Source organism: Mesitornis unicolor, unplaced genomic scaffold (assembly GCF_000695765.1).
Source record: "Mesitornis unicolor isolate BGI_N332 unplaced genomic scaffold, ASM69576v1 scaffold1896, whole genome shotgun sequence".
NCBI classification, from domain to species: Eukaryota; Metazoa; Chordata; class Aves; order Mesitornithiformes; family Mesitornithidae; genus Mesitornis; species Mesitornis unicolor.
This window is the reverse complement of record NW_010192794.1, coordinates 50,979-68,546: the sequence shown is the minus strand read 5'-3', so window position 1 is coordinate 68,546 and position 17,568 is coordinate 50,979. Positions and strand designations below refer to the sequence as shown.

Genomic DNA, 17,568 nt, shown 5'->3' with positions numbered 1-17,568 from the left:
CAATCCATTAGCCAAATCCACTGTATTATTTTAATATTTATTAAAATGCCGTAATCGACAGGAAAAAAATATTACCTGTGATATATATGTATGTTCTCCAAATATGATCTATATAATAAATAGACAATAATTTCATAATATACAATTAATATTCCATATTTTAAATATAGAGTTTATAATATATATAGAACATAGATATTTATGTGCTATATATACAGATAGATATTAATGTAGTAAAAAATATCTATAGTTTATTTTCAAACATTTAATATTCATTAATTAAAAATGAATAAGAAAAGCAGTTTTACATTCAATTTTTGTGCTGCCATTACATCCATATAAAACTGCATTGTTCATGGTTACTAAATTTCAGATTCTAAAAGGACTTTTTCTTTATTTGTAAAAATGCTTGATATATCTGAATTGGGCAGGGAACAGCTTTTTGCTTGACATATCCAATTCTGAATTTAGCTAGTCCATGTCATTCCTTGAATAAATTGGTCAAGCTCTGGCTTAAAAGACTTCGTGTCTCCTGTCAGGCCATTCTGACCTTCTGCTCTAAAAGATACCTCCTAATTACCTGATCTAGTTTGTTCTTAAGTACTTCATACCCGCTTCTTGTTGTGCCAGTGCCATCCCTATGCTAACATACCCTTTTCAGAGTTGGTCTTGCTTTCTGACTCTGCTTCATTTTCTAGGTTATATTACTCAACTTCTTTGTCTCCTTTCAGAAGACAGGCTTTCTGTTCTTCATCAGGTATCTCGGTGACCCTTTTCAGCACCTTTTCCACTTGCAATTCATCTCTCTGGCATAATGTACAAAACAAGCACACAGTAGCCCAGACAATGTGTCAAACTATTTTACATTATTATATTAATGAATCTCTATTTTTGCTGGAGATGCTTGTGGTTTACAATTTATCACAACATGGGAGAGGACAGAAAGAATTGCTGTAGATGACCAATATAGATGTTGTAAGAAAAATTATAAGAACTTTTTAATAGGGGATCTATATAAAACTATATTTTTGTGTGAGTTGGCCTGCTTCTATCTCTTTTCCTTCTCACTTAACCCAGCTTCTGCTTAGGATTTACTTTACCTTGTAAGGCGCCATAGTGTCTGGAAAGTTATTGAAGTGGTGGTACCCTCACAGACTGAATATAACATTTAATAAATTATTCCAGAACAGCATTTCCAGACAGTCTTTTGATTGGTTTTGTTTGTTTTTGTTAAAACCTAATTAATTTTTTTCATAGAGAGAGGTCTTCATTAAAGATCAATCATATCTCTATAGCTAGTTTAATTTGAGTGTCACTATGATATCCTTTGAAATGCTAGCAAAAATTTAGAGCAAAGTGAATTAAGACCAAAGTTAATATGTGTAATATAGTCACCCTTACTTTCTAAGTGGATATTTTATCCCTGATATTTCCATAGAAATACAACATACTAATTTAAAAATTATCTTGTCTTTTTAGAGAAGGAATTATTTCCAATTAGAAGGCCTACTTTGAAGTCACCTGTGAAAAACTAATAATAAATAGCAAAAAAATCGGGCAGTGCTATAATTACTTTAATAAGTTCATTCTGTTTTTAATTTTACTTATGTTCTTAAGCTATGCATAGCACTACCAAACCTAAAAATCTTCCAGAACCACTATGATCTTTCATTTATTTTGTCTTCTTGCCATCTTCCCAGAAAAAAAAAATCTAGAGTACTTTATAGTTATTTACATTGGATATTATTCCATTCTAAAATACATGCAGGTATCTTTTCATATTACAGGAAGCAAGGCAAAAGAACAATGTTCATTGTTCCCAACTTGTAAGATGCACAAACACAGTTATTGGCAGTAAGTTGCAGTGTGTACTATGGATGTCTTCTGTGTTGAAAGATTATGAGTATGTACTGAAAAGTCTATGACTCTGCATTGTATTAACTCTTTTTTGTTGAGCTATAATAAAAGCTTAATTCTGTCTTCTCTTCCTGACATTTTTATTCTTACTTCCTTCTCCTGGGCGTTTCTTATTTTAATGAGCTTTTACTGTACTTCTGTAGCTATCAGCGTGTGGTGGCTAAGCTAGTCAGCAGACAGCGTATGGTTTTGCCAATTAATTTACTTGATTTGACACAGAGACAACAGTATGCTAGACTTCAGTGACTTCTTCATAGCATTATTTATAGAAGTGTCTGGGACATAATGTCAGATACCTAATAGGGAGTAAAGAAGGTGTTCATTTAAAGAAAAAAGTACATGACATTTTATCATTTATGCTTTTAATTAAGAGTGTAAAATATCTGCTCCATAAAATTTTCTTTCAGCAATCATAGATGTTGAAATTATTTGATTTTATTATTGTTCCATATGCTAAAAATTGTACTTTAATTCTGTACGTTTCACTCACCATTGAATGCATATTACCCACGCTGTTCTGATTATCCAGTAATTTTAAAACCAGTTGTGATAGGAAAGAAAAATGCTACTTTCAAAGCAAAATTTTGTAACTGTTTTATATATACAAGATCCAGCAGAGCATCACTTAAAAGAATGACCTATCTGATTGGAAATCCCACTGTATAATAACTATTGTATGTTAAATTTTAAGACTGTTCTTTTCTTTTCCTCTTGTGCTTTGAATGAAAAGAATATATTTCCTTCACATTCATAAATCCTTCTTTTGATAAATGTTGTGGTTTAACCACAGCGGGCAACTGAGCACCACACAGCTATGTGGGATGGAGGAGGGATTAGAAGAGTAAAAATGAGAAAACTTGTGGGTTGAGATAAAGACAGTTTAATTGGTAAAGCAAAAGCTGTGCACAAAAGCAAAGCAAAACAAGGAATTCAGTCACTCCTTCCCATTGGCAGGCAGGTGTTCAGCCATCACCAGGAAAGCAGGGCTCCATCACATTCCCAACAGTTACTTGGGTAGACAGACTTCATCACTCTGAACATGCCCCACTTCTTCTTATCCCAGCTTTATATACTGAGCATGACGTCACATGATATAGGACATCCCTTTGGTCAGTTGGGGTCAGCTGTCCCAGCTGTGTCCCCTCCCAGCTTCTGGTGCGCTCCCAGCCTACCACTGGTGGGGTGGGGTGAGGGGCAGAAAAGGCTTTGACTCTGTGTAACCATTGCTCAACAGTATCTAAAACATCCGTGTTATCAGCACTGTTTTTGGCACATATCCAAAATGTAGCCCCATACTAGCTACTATGGAGAAAATTAACTCTATCTGAGTCAAAACCAGTACAATAAAAATGAACAAAATGGAATTTTTGTTTGGAATTTTTCTTTAAAAATTGTAATTCTCTAATTTTTGAAGTATGTAATTAATACCAAATATAGCAAACCTACACACCACAGAACGCTTTTCGTCCTGTGGAGCTCTGATTTATTTCCTCAGCCTCTATAAAGAGGTTGGATAAAACACTCCCCAGTTCCTCCAGCTCTCAGATTTTTTCCTGTTCTCTTCTAACTGTTTTCTAATCAGCTGTAAAGATTTTTTTGATTACTATTTTGAGTTGGACACTTTTCTGCAGTTTTCTATGGAAAGCCTAAGTATCTAAATTCAGATTTCTGATTTGATTCTGAGGACCACTTGTCCACAGTGTCTTGGAGACACTGTTCAGTTTGGAGCCACTATAATCTTTCCCTTGCTCTAGCCTTCAGCTTATGCTGAACTTTGCATAAGAGAAGTAGATGGCTTAAAACATGCACCTAAATTTGAAGGATTGAAGTTCAAATTATTAACAGAATACTTCTTTAAATCACTGTATTTGGGAATTATGTAGAAAATGTGTATGTGTAAATAAGCTGGTTCAAAAATCTAATTAAAAATACCTTAAAATAGAAAAAGACCATTCCTTCTTAGTCCAATGTAAAATGAGATGGGAATACAACTTTCCATCACAGTTGAGAGTATGTAGCATCGAATGCAATTTAGCATACACTGCAAGGAATGTGATCTTGAAGAAATTAGTGAAGCACATAAGTAATAAAGAAGACTAGTTTATACCTTCAGTAGAGTTTCTGTAATATCTGATTAGCAAGGCTACAGGTGGAAGTGTCTGTGCACACATATATACAAAAATATGTACTTGCAAATGTATAGTCCCTCTATGCGCGCTTTAACATAATATTTTTTTTTTCAAAACAATAACTAGTGGTTGTTATCTTTAAAGAAACAAATGAGTCTCCTTCACTAAACAATATATGGAAGTGTAATACACTCATAGAATCAGAATCATATAATGGTTTCAGTTGGAAAAGACCTTCAAGATCATTGAGTCCAACCATCTGTTGAGCTGTAGAAAGTCTGCTACTAGTCCATGTCCCTAAGCATGACATCTACTCATCTTTTAAACACCTCCAGGGATGGTGAATCAACCACCTCCCTAGACAGCCTGTTCCAGTGCTTGACAACCCTTACAGTAAAGAAATTTTTCCTATTATCCAACCTAAATCTCCCCTGGTGCAACTTGAGGCCGTTTCCCTTTGTCCACTCACTAGCTACCAGGGAGAAGAGATCGACCCCCACCTCGCTACAACCCCCTTTCAGGTAGTTGTAGCGAGTGATAAGGTCTCCTCTCAGCCTCCTTTTCTCCAGACTAAACAACCTCAGCTCCTTCCTCATAAGACTTGTGCTCTAAACACTTCACAAGCTTTGTTGCCTTTGTCTGGACACACTAAAAGATTAATGAGCTGCTGAGGAGCTCCCTTCTGTTCTATCCAGCATATGTGTAGCTGCCACATCAGGGAACAGCAGCTCACATATTTTCAGATATAGTAAATAGCTCTCAGGCTTTTCAAATAAAGTTGTACTCTACCTTGTATGCAGGCCAGGGCCTATATATTGAATAAATCATCAGAAGTGTATTTCAGTTCTTTTAAAGAGGGCACGGCAGTACCCTCTATTTTTTATTGATTGCATTTGCAGAGGAAAATTGAATCCATTCCTTGTCAAGGCCCTTAAACCTGATGTCATAAAGAAGAGGGAAAAAGGAAGAGATAGATGGAGTTCAGTGGAATTAACCAGAAAGAATGATGTTTCCTATTGTGTGATGATAAATTTTAGTTTTTCATCTTGCCCATATCAAGTGAAAGGTAGCAGCTGAAGCACTTTGAAGTAGTAATCTTCAAAGACTTCTTTTAGCAGAATTGCAAATAAGCTTACTGAAAAGTTGTCTCCAACTAGATTTTCTGCCAATTATCAGTCAGAAGCTCTTTGCTGTATGGAATTTAACTCAAAAAGAAAGGTGAGTATTTCTAGGATATAGAGCATCTCAGTAGGTGTGCCAATAACACCTATGAACATTTTATTTTAGTAAAATGCATTTTTTTAATAACAGGAAAAAATTTAAAAATTCTCACTATATTCACGAGGTAGCTAGAAGTCCATGTCTGAGAAGGAAAGTGATACATGTTGAAGTTACATGTGTGTGCTGTTAAAATATATTTCTGAAATGAGACTCGGGCACTTAAATATGAAATTCTGGAAGCAGGAAGATGTTTTTCAGTACCTGAGAACAGATAGGTTACATACTGTTAGTAGCCTTTTCCTAGATTTATTTTATTTTACTCCTGTTAGGATGCTCTGTTCTTGTTGCTCCGCTTGAATTCCACATTATTTAGTTTTTTAACTCCGACTTCATGTGTTGGGTTCTTTGGTTTTTGGTTTTTTCCCCCCTTTGCTGCAAGTTCTTGGATTTTTTTTTTAGGGTGTTGCATCTGTCTCTGGGAGAACATTGTTGAGGAGGAGAAGGAAGGGAAAAGTGGGACATAAATAACATCATAAAACTCCTGACTCTGACTATAAAGTATCACTTCTTCACAAATATTACAAAGAAGATGTAGTAAGCTATAGGTCTTGCATTATAGCCTAATCTCAACAAGTCTAATAAAATACTGAAATTTTTACTTCCAATATGTCCATTTGGTACTTAATTATTTTACTATTTACTATTTCTAAATTGTCTTCTTAGTTTCTCTTTTTTTTTTTCTGTATGCATGTACTTTAGATATATATTTATATGACTGTGTATGTACAGGAGTGTGTGGAAACATATAGCTATATATATATATATAAAAATCTGTGATACATTTTTGGATGATGTTACATAGATACTGTTTGCAACAGTATTTGTGAATGAATGGTAATATGTCTAATATATATTTATTTATATAGTTCATTCATTTGTAATAATACTTTATTAGAAGTATTGTATCACATTTCATATATGAATAGGTTTTTTTTTTTGTGAAGTGCATGGTTGTGAATTTAGAAAAGCATTTATGAATATGATTAACTTAAAAGTGTGTTTTTCCTGATTAAATGTTTTGCTGAATAGGGATCTCAGTGGCCTGACCAGGGTGGTAGTCACTGACAGATTTGGGAGTAGAGGCTGCAGCAATTTCTAAGTCAGATCACGAGGTGAAAGAAATGCATTGGTTTATATCGTTATGGGGCGTAGGAATTCATAAAGGACTCTGAAACCTAAATGCTTTGCAAGAAGGTATGAATTATTGTCTCCTCTGTGCCTTAAGTAAATGCATCCTAAGCTCCAGTGTCCTAGATGCCACCAGGAACCATTGGCATAGGCTTCCACTGGGCCAAGTACTTGGTACATATGATGAGGAAACAGTAGCATGAAAAAAATAAAAATTCAAGCATGTAAAGAAGTTCTTGTGTAAGTAGAGGGCAAAGCTTCTAATGGCTTCATGGAGCCAGTTCTAGAAATAAGTTCTGAAACAAAGTCAAGTTTGGAAAGTCTGTACATAATGCTTAATTACACAGTACGTCAAACTGGATCTAAAGGAAATATTTGAACAGTAACCATTTAAAAATTATAATTAGCTTCTCATGGTGCCTCAGGGACTTATTTCTGTTTCTCAAGTAAATGTATCTATATATATATATTTATAATTATCTACTTGACAAAGAGACAGGTATGTAGTATGAGTTTATTACTTACAGGGAATCTCGAGAGCTGGAAATGTAATTTGATATTTTTATAAAATACTGTATCTTGAGAGAGTAATATTATATTAAACCTACTTTGAAAAATACCAGATAAACCTTTCTGCAAAACACATGGTGTAGCAATTTAAGCTTTAAAAACAAGCCTATACAATTTAATGTTGTGAACTCATTTCTCTAGTACCTGATAACAACCTCACTTTGGCAATAGGCTGTCAAATGTTAACTTTCAACCTGTTCTTATTTTTATTGTTTGGGGGTTTTTTTTAACGGTAGCAGAGGGCTAGAATTCAGACCTACTTACCAAATTTTGTACTGTGATCCCACTCAGGTGCCTTAAACGTGAACTGGTTTTATTTCAAGTTGACTTGCCCATTTGCAAAAGAAGTTGAGTTTTCTTTCCTGGGTGTAATTCCATAGTGTAAGCAGTATCTGTGTTACAGTGTTGACTTCTGTAGGATTTATACCTATGTCTTTAGCTGTTTTCAGGTTTTTCTTCCCTCTAGTTGCCTTTCCACTCTTGAAATGGTAATCTCAGTGTTTCAGTTTTAGAAACACTACTTGCAATGCCATTAAGCAGCACAAAAGAATAAGTGACCAACCTTACTGAACTGAACCAACTCATAAATATTAAAGTTCACACTACTGATCTTTCTGTAAGTGATCACACCTATGAACATAAAGATCTTTTTAGCAAGCAATGAGTGCTATAGTGCATGTAATTAGTAGAAACATCAACCTCATATACTTGCATTTATTTTTCTATAACTAGGAAGTGCAATTAGAGTGGCATCTCACAAACAAAATACGACCAAGAGTCGTTAGATACCAGTAATGAAATGGGAAGAAGAGAACATGAGGAACTTAAGGAAAATTTCCAAGGAAGAGGGGTGTCTTTCTTTGAATTTATTTTGTTGATGAGTTAAATAAAATGTTATTACTTCCTGCAATAGTTCAGTTTCCTTTCTGTAGTCATTGCTGCTTGTGTTAGGATGTAAGTTTGTAATACCAAATATGTTTTTTCTTTGACAGCAACAATAGTGTTAAATGAACTCAACTGGACTGCAGCATTGGATGATGTATTCAAGCGGAACAGAGAAGAAGACCCCACTTTACTATGGCAGGTCTTTGGTAGTGCAACTGGCCTTGCTAGGTATTACCCAGGTAACTGAAGTCTCCTATTTTTTCTCCTGAAGAACTGTCCTAGTCACATATTGCCTTAAAAATATTCTGAAGTATTTACAAGCAATACAAGATAACTAAAGATTACTTTCTTAAATACATGGACTTTCTGTGTATCAGAATGTAACTCAAGGACTGTGGAATTATTTTGGCATAAAACTAGTATTAAGGCAAAGAAACTAGGGGTGAAATATGTAACTAGTTTTTTTTACAATAAGAACAGAAGATGATGTCCTTTGAAAAGCTGAACAGTTAAATTTTATTTTTCTGTTGTCTCCTATGTGTTTTGTGAAGAATCCATTGAATATTTGCCTGTGAGAGTTTTTACTTTTCTAGTTTTAAAAATAGTGACTCAGTGACTAGACAGTCTTATGGCTAAAGTGTGGAAAAATAGGACTACACCATGATATGTTCATGTCCTGCAGAATTCACAATCTCTGACAATTAAGTCTTTGCTATTAGAGCTGAGGGCAATGAATACAACTTGATTATTTCAATCAGCATCTGTTCCACTTCTTGAAGAATCCCATTACTGGACCGCAGTAATTAATCTAAATAGATGTATATTTTACTGAATTTAGATCAGTAGCCTAAATTTGATTTTTGATGTATCCTACCGAATGGAAAGGCTTGTTTTACACCAAAGCATACTGCCTGTGCACTGCTGTTTGTGTTAAGTGATGCTGGCATCTATGACAAAATAATGTGTCCACTGCACAAAGGACAACTGTGGGCAGTGTTTTGTCTCTTGGCTACAGCCGGTCAAGGAAGAACTTTGAGATCCTTTCTCTTCTGTTTATACAAGACTGTTGGTGTTTCTGAGGGTGAGGGGAATTTTTCTAAAGCTGCTACTGTATCATTAGCACAATTGCTAGCACAGGCAGAGAAACTGCCTCAGGCTAGTTTACAGGAAGAAATATTTCATGGCACTTGAATGTTTGTTTTGTCATGCTAGGTGCTGATGAAATAAACACAGTGAGATGCTGCAGAAAAAAAATATTTAAAATGCTAATTTACTATTTATTTTATTTTCAAGTGTTCTGTTTCAGTACTTTTGGGATTTATTAGTACTGTGCTTGGGGTCACCATTTGTCATGGCTTACTATAGAAAGACGTTTTCCAAATGCTGAAAATGAAGCATTTCTTAAATACAACTCCATGGCAATCTCTAGGAATTTCATTTTCAAGTGTAGAATTATCTTGTATACTGAAAAGTATATTCTTATGTCTAGCTAACCTGTCTACCCTAGTTGTTTGACAACACAACAGGAGGCGCAGAATCTCTATGAATACTAAATTAGATCACCTCTCTAAAATGGAAGTAGCTTGTTTTCCCTATTTTCAGGTGTATATATTGCTTGTATATACTCCTAAACACAAATTTATATTTAGTATAAAACTCAAGATACTCATACCTCTTGCTTACATAGCTTAGTTCCTAAGCCCTTATTAGCTGTTTAGTCCTGTCAGACCTTGACTTCAAAAATTCCTGGGTAGTTCCCCAGTTCTTAAATCTTAGACACACACAGAGTAACCTGGAGCAGTCTGACAGTGTTTAAGTTGTATGCATCTGCTTCTTCCCACTCCCTTCCATTTATAGCTCAAATTAATGAGACCTTTAGGGTTTAGATTTTTAGAATAGGTCTTTGTACAAGTTTGTCCATCTTCCTCTTTTTGTCAACTCTGTCTCTTGCAGAGACCTATCTGACACACACAAATGTTCTGAAAATGAAATCAAGTTTCATATACCGGAATGGATGCTTTTCACTCCTTTCAGGTGGTTGTAGAGAGCAATAAGGTCTCCCCTCAGCCTCCTTTTCCTCAGACTAAACAACCCCAAGTCCCTCAGCCACTCCTCATAAGAGTTATTCTCAAGGCTCTTCACCAGCTTTGTAGACCTTCTTTGGACCTTCTCCAGCACCTCAATGTCTTTCTTATACTGTGATACCCCCAGTTGAACACAGTACCCAAGGTGTGGGCTCATCAGTGCCGAATACAGTGAGACAATTACTTCTCTAGTCCTGCTGGCTAGACTATTCCTGATGCAGGTCAGGATGCCATTGGCCTTCTTGGTCACCTGGGCACACTGCTGGCTCATGTTCAGCTGACTGTTAATCAGCACCCCCAGGTCCCTTTCTGCCAGGCAGCTCTCCAGTCACTCTTCATCAAGCCTGGATCGTTTCATGGGGCTGTTGTGACAAATGATATTATAAATTCTAAAGTATTGCTTTGTTATATTTGCCTTAGGTAAGCCTACTTCAAAGTGATGTATTTCTCCATAGTGATGATATTTGTAAAAGAATTTGGAAGTAACAAATACCAAAATTAAAATGTGTAGATAATTCTGCTCATTATTAGCTGAAATATATCCATTCAGTCTTTCCTCCCTTAAAAAGAATCGATCTTTGATATCTCTAAGCTATTAAGAATGTCTTCAATCACAGGTTTCTTGAACTAATGTTTTTATCTGATAGCATCCAACTACCTTGAGTAATGGACTAGACCATATATCACTTAAGTCCTAAGTAGGCTCTTAGGCTGTCCTTGTCACCATAGTAACCAGCACCATGAAAGGATCTTTCTATGCACAACTCTGTGTGTGAAAAGTATGTGTCTTGTTCAAGAGGACAAGACAGCTTTCTTCTGGCTATGACTCAGGTTAAGAGACATGGCATTTAGACCAGTTCCTTTCCTCAGACCTTTTACATTATACGCTGTTATAAACGGTATTAGGCTTAGAGACAATAATAATTAGATACAGTAGAATAAGAATAGGAAACTATTTTATGAAAATAGCTAACAGCATCATGTAGAGGAAGTAATGGTACAAAAATATTTGCTTCCTTTAATGTTATGATGTAATTAGCACATCAAATATTCCTCATGCAATACATCATTTTTACTGAGGAGAAAAACACATTCTATGTGGTGTTACTTTTTGTTTTGAAGAAGAATAAAATATGTAGTCCGGGCAAGAAAGATTTAGGAAGATATTTGTGTAGTTGGATAGATGCAAATGTGCAAGAAAGCTAAGTATTAGAAATATATTCATAAACACATATACATGTTGGTCTTTGCAGTGATGGTAGAACCGCTGCCAGCCATAAAAGGGAACTGCACAGCACCTTCCTCTGCTTTAACTTACAAGATGTCTCAAAAGAAACATTAGAGATTGCACTGAGACCAGCTTCTCTCTTTATAATGTATTACTTCATTTTGTTTATTAACTATTTTTCTGTATAATATACTCAGTTCAGCTCTCATTCTTAAACAGGACAAAAATGGCAGAAAAGGATGGCCAAAGAATGGAGGATACCTCCATGGGCCTCTTTCAGTTAGGATTTTAATCAGCTGGATTTAAAGAGTCAGTGTGAGTTTCCTCATACTGAACTTTTTCTTCTTAAATTATTTAAGTAAGTATGTCTTGCCTAAAATAGTTTTAAACATTAGTGAGTGTACATAGTATCAACATTTTCATTAGCTTCAATGGCAGTGTATTTGTGAACAGAAATAGGAAAGAAGTGCTGGCAACCATCCATTTTGATATGAAGATGCCAAGAGCAATTCTGAGATTTCTATTACCTATTTTATGAGCTTTGTACAACTCAAGAGTAAGTAAACAGGAATTTAATAAAAAAGCTAAGAAGAATAAACAAATAAAGTGAACAGAGTTTTAGCAAGGACGTGATATATACTCACAGTTACCTTTAAAGTTATGTATCACAAATTAGTCTTTCTTTCAAGAGATAGTTTCAGCATTGTAAGAATGCATATTTTTTTTACCTACATTTATGGAGTTGCATAAGAATCAAGACAGACATCTCTGTCTTCAGGTGATGAAGATACCTGATAAAATTCTTAATATAAAAGAGAAGTATACAAGAGGTGGAAGCAAGAACAGATGATATTTCCTTTTTACTCTGTGTTTTCCTCCACTTCCAAATGAAAACTTGGGAAAAAATAACATAGAAATCTTAATACTCTCATTTAGAACAACAGAAACAGCATCATGTGTAATTGTTTTCATAAAATTTCTAATTGTGTTTGTAGCATCTGTCCATGTAGAGAATATCAAGGAGTGCCAGCGCTGCTGGGCCAGTATGGAAGTGTACAACTGATGGATTAGCCATGGTAAAGGTACTCATCCACATGGAGGAAGCTTTTTGACTTACTTCCAATCTTACTCCATTATGTAGAACTAGTGTCAGTTCAGAAGTAACAGTGTACTCAGAGCTTGTTTTAGGAAATAGGGTGTTATCATTCACATCACCATTTTGTGGTTCTGCAGTTCTGTGACTTCTGTATTTCTTTCCTTTTTTTTTTCAACATAAATACTAATGTGTGGAAAAGACAAGGTGAAAAAAGTTGGACATATTGAGACCTCCTGGTGCACACAGTACTTGTGCTGGGGTCAGCTTCACATGTCAGCCCGGCAAGTGCATATTGACAAGGCAGCTCTGAGATCAGGCCAGGAAGTCCCCGTGTCAGGGTCAGGATCAGCGAAGTACAACATCGTGCACAGATGTCCACGCGATGTAGTCAGGCTTGAGCTTAAATGAAGTTCCCAAGCCAACAGGCTCCCAAGAGGTTTCTTGCAGCTTTTTGTCTCTCCCATCTTCCCACATCAGTCTGCTCCCAGGTTTCGTGTCTGCATCATGTAAATGTGGGCTTGAACACAGGCATCAGTTGCTTATGAGGCTTCAGAGCCTGCTGGTGCATACAGAGCCCTTCATTTTCAAGGAACAAACTGATTTTATCTGAAGAAACAAGTATATTTGTGTGAGACTACAATTTATTCCATATTTTCTTCTACTTTCACTTTATAATTTCCCTCTTGCTCAAAGGAGAAATAATGTTTGCTGACACAAAGTAGAACCAGACAACTTCCTTCTGCTCAGAAACTAAATTGCCTTTGTTGGCTTATTGATTAAAGATGAAAAGAAGACTCCATATGTTTTCTGTCCATGTTCATCCATCAGTGCAACGGCTAGGTACAGGGCATGCAGTGGTTGGTTGTAAATGGTCTGAAAGTTATTACAGTGGATGCAATGAAGTTAGCTTGCAAGTGTTTTGGATTCTGCATGATGAAACTTTTCTAGTCAAGTTGTAATTGGCCATTTCACCTCTCGCTAATTCAGAGCTACTACTAACATGTCAAAAATGTGAAATATTATGAGCTTAATATACAATACATAGTTGCCCACAATGTGAATATTTTCTGAGCATTTAGTATTTTTTTTTACATTTAATAATTCCTAACAATAGATAAATATGTTAACATTGTTAAAACAAGTTAACAGTCATACTGGTTTTTTTTGTTTTGATTTGTTTTTAAATCTTGAATCCATTTCCTATGGGCTTGCATGTGTAGAGCTTTGTTGACTCCATGTAGACAGAAAGGTACTTTAATATAGATGAAAACACTGATTTAATTTATAATTAACCACAGAGCAAGGGACAAATCTGTTACACAAAAATAAATTAATTTAATTAAAATAGTTTAATGTGGTTTGACAGATATTATGTCAGTTACATTTTGTGAGACATCTACCCAGCTAATTTTACTGCAGGGTTTTAGAAAACGGCTATCTGGAAGAATAATTTAATATCAAATTGTTGGCAGGCTACTTGGAAGTGTAGGTACAAACTAAGCAGTTCCACTTTTAATCTTGAAATCCTTCTTAATTATAGAGGTAATGAGGATTGTAATTGTTAATCAATGCTTCATTACAATACTGCAATGGGATGCGTATTATTTTCACTGTAGCAATTACTAATTAAACAAATTTTAAAAACACTTTGTATTCATGTACTTTTTCCCAGTTACCACCTCTCTCTCTCTCTGTTTTTGGATTTTTTTTGTAGGGCTAGAACTCTTAGTAAAGGATGCATTTTGTTTTGGATTGCAGACAGCAGACATTTATTTGCAGTTTAATATGATATAGGAGACTTTCTAGTTACAGTAATAAATACACCTAAGAAAGTTTGGCTGCAAGGGATTACTCAAATGAAAACACACTCTTGATTTAGATGATTATTTAGTAAAAAAATGTTTGATCAGCAACTTCAGCTTAGCTCTCCTGGGGAAGTATACTAAATAATATTTGCCAAAGGTAATACTAGAAAGGGTACTGTTGATATGGATAGTTTCAGATTCTGTTTAGTGCGTTTTATATAGCAATAACATTAGCATGGTGATGCATGAATAGATCCACATCTTTCATGAAGAAATGCAGAACCTAGACTTGGTGTGACAGTGTTTGGTCTGCAGTGTGCTGAAGCTGGGAATGTGCCACACCTGGTCAAGATCTGAAAACTTGAGGCAATTCATCAGAAAAATAAAACAGAAAAAGAAATACTATCCTGTCCCCAGATGTTCCAAATCTTCCCATTTCCATCTGGAGATTTAACAAGGGCCTATGGGAAATTAAATTTAAATCTTGCATTCCCAATACAGTATGTCTGGCAACTTCCACTCTCCCAATGTGCTGCATAGCTCTGTGACTTCCCTCTGTTGGTTTTGTTTTTTCACAGCAGAAAAAAGCAGCCTCCAGCCTGCAGCTCCGTGGCTTTTCTCTTATCACACAGCACCTATGTCAGGGCAAACCCAAGCACAGACACAGGCTGGGTGGAGAATAGGTTGAGAACAGCTCTGAAGAGAAGGACTTGAGGTGTTGGTTGATGAGAAGTTGAACAAGAGCTGGCAATGTACGCTTGCAGCCCAGAAGACCAACTGTATCCTGTGCTGCATCAGAAGAAGCGTGGCCAACAGGTCAAGGAAGGTGGTTCTGCCCCTCTACTCCACTCTTGTGTTATCCAACCTGGAGTACTGTTATTTATGGAGATATGACTCAGTTTATTTGAGAATTATTAAATTCAAGTTGCAAAGTGTCTGTGAAGCTAAAACTTCATTACCAAAAGATGAGATAAAATGTGAAATTAATCTGAGACAAGATTTCTCTGTTGGAATTGAGTGCCTACATAATCTTTATTCCTAGCTTAAGCACATCTGAGTATGTCTTAATCATGCATCCAGGTGCTTCTTAAGCTTATCTGCTCCCTCAGCTTTAAAGGTATATCTGTACTAGTAAATGGAACAAGTCAAAATTTTATTAGAAACCTTCCAACTGAAGTTGGTCACTTCCAACTCCTAACATTCTGTGATTCTGTGATTCTGTAATATCAGTGCTGAAGAGTACAGCAGTAATAACTGTTATATTGTTTCTCTTTCTTACTGTAGATTTGCCTTGTGTTTAGTCTTACTTTATTTATCTATATAATAAATAAGTATAATATGATGGGAATTTTAATTAATTAGAGAAAAGTCTCTTTACATTGCTTATGCCAGTATTTTACTAGGATATTCCTATGTAATTTGAGTTTACAGGGTGTTAAATGGAGAAATTCACAGAGAAAGAAAAGATAATGATGCAGTGCTGGTTATCCAGAAAAATAAATTTGTCCCTAAAGTCTTAAAATTCTTGGCTTAAAAACATGGCTAGAGAAGAACTAGTATTATCTCTTCCCCTTCATAAAAACTAAAAATTTTAAAAAATCTTGAAGCTATTTCCAGATGTCAGCAAGGCAGGTCTCACTCAGCTACTAGACCATTCCCTTCTTAGGCAAATTAATAATGGAAGAGCTTTAAAAATCAATTTCTAATAAAATAAAATTGTATCTCTCCAAATGAAGGACTTGCTGTGCACAGCTGCTCTTGTGTTGACCATTAATGGCAAGCAATAGCATTTTGGCTGTGATATTGAACTCTCCAAAGAAAGTCATTACTGAGGCAGATACTAAGAGACTAGAAAGCCTGAAAAATCCATACAAAATGAATCAAAAGCCTTGAAAAACCGTGAATTTCACCTCTTTTATTTTTTTGCAAAAGGTTTTCTATTTTATAGCTGTCACTTCCTGTTAACAACTCAACATTTAAAGTCTTTAAAGTAAAAAAAAACAACAACCAAAACAGTTTCCCAGAAGTGCAGCTTATAAATTATCAATTAGTGCAATTACTGTGTAAGTTGGATAGTTCTACCATTTACATTGAAGTAAGCCTCATTCAGCATTGTTCTTTTTGTAGTTGTTGAAATCTGGGAGGAAAGGACATTGGCTGACATGATTTGGATACAACCATACTTATGATATGGAAAATCTTATGATATGTTTAACTGTGGCTTGTTTTCCAAAACTGATGTGCTGAAAGTTATAGTTGTGCAAGTAGTTCCACCCAGTTACAGGATAACATATTATTTCTAGCGAGTTAATGAAATTGGAGCCAGCAGACAACAGTATCATCATGCTGAAGTTCATACCATCTCTGTGTTTTTATGATACAAATTGAAATACCCAGAATTTGCTCTTATAGGAGAAAAAAAACCAAACCCAGCAATAACAACAACAAAAGCCAACAAAACCTCTTGTTCCTTCTGCACCTCTTCTCAAGTTCTGATACTCCAGCCCTATTTTGGAGGATGGTAGCTAGTCCAGGTGAAACCAATGTAAGCAGCACATTTTTTCAGGGTGCAATTCAGTTTGTACATGAATAAAATGGTCAAGAAGTGTCTGCATTCAGTCTTGACAGAACATCTTCTGGGGTAGCACAGCTGGTCAGGAGCAATCTCTGTCTTAGGAGAATAGTACTAATCAGTTATTAATCCAAGGCATCATTATGATATAAATATGCTGAGTCCTAAATACAGTGGTGCAAAATACTTTATGATTATTAATGTTAGGGGCTCTTAAAGCTATCGCTGTTTATTATTTTTGACTACCAGGTCTTGTCACTTTTCACCTTTTACTGAAATATAGGTAAGTAATTCTGCAAAGGTGCTGCTCCTACACCAAAATTCACATGACTTCTTTCTGAGTAGTAAGCTGAGGAATACCACATTTCCCAACTAGTGTAGGCTATTGCATACCTGAATGCAGGTTTGTTCACATAAATTCACTAAAAGATGAGAGAAAACATTAAATTAATCTGAGGGCTGAGTATAAGCTGTACGGTGCACCCCAAACTTGTCTCTAGACTTCAGTGAATCTGGCACAGGGAACTGAGTAATCTGTATTTGTGGATGTTTTGAATATCCACGTGAATGTTTTCGTGAGAGATATAGCAAGGTAAAAATCAACTTTAACAAATATTTGTTTGCCTAACCCAGTAAATGCTATATTGAGGCTGACTACCTAGTAACACTCTCACGTGGAAAGGTAATGAAGTTTGAATCAGAATAAGATGATGCTGTCTGGAATTTGATAACTGGCATTTGTTGCCTGTCTTACTATTAGCTTTCAGCCTCTTTCCCCAGATGTGCTCCAGGGATGTGTAACTGTTAATAATCCCCCTGTGCCTCTCTGTTCCTTGCGCATGCATACCTAACCAGTAGAGCAGGACAGATGTA

The 17,568-nt window shown here is 35.6% G+C and overlaps 1 protein-coding gene across 1 annotated transcript in view; it reads left to right on the top strand.

The window, feature by feature from the left end:
* Positions 1–17,568, top strand: part of LOC104542780 (voltage-dependent calcium channel subunit alpha-2/delta-1-like) — a gene marked incomplete at both ends in the record, with an annotated part of 141,820 nt that overhangs the window by 73,505 nt on the left and 50,747 nt on the right. The window contains one exon of the mRNA XM_010187209.1: positions 8,018–8,149. Within this exon, the coding sequence (XP_010185511.1) occupies positions 8,018–8,149 (132 nt within the window). The remainder of the gene's footprint in view (positions 1–8,017; positions 8,150–17,568) is intronic.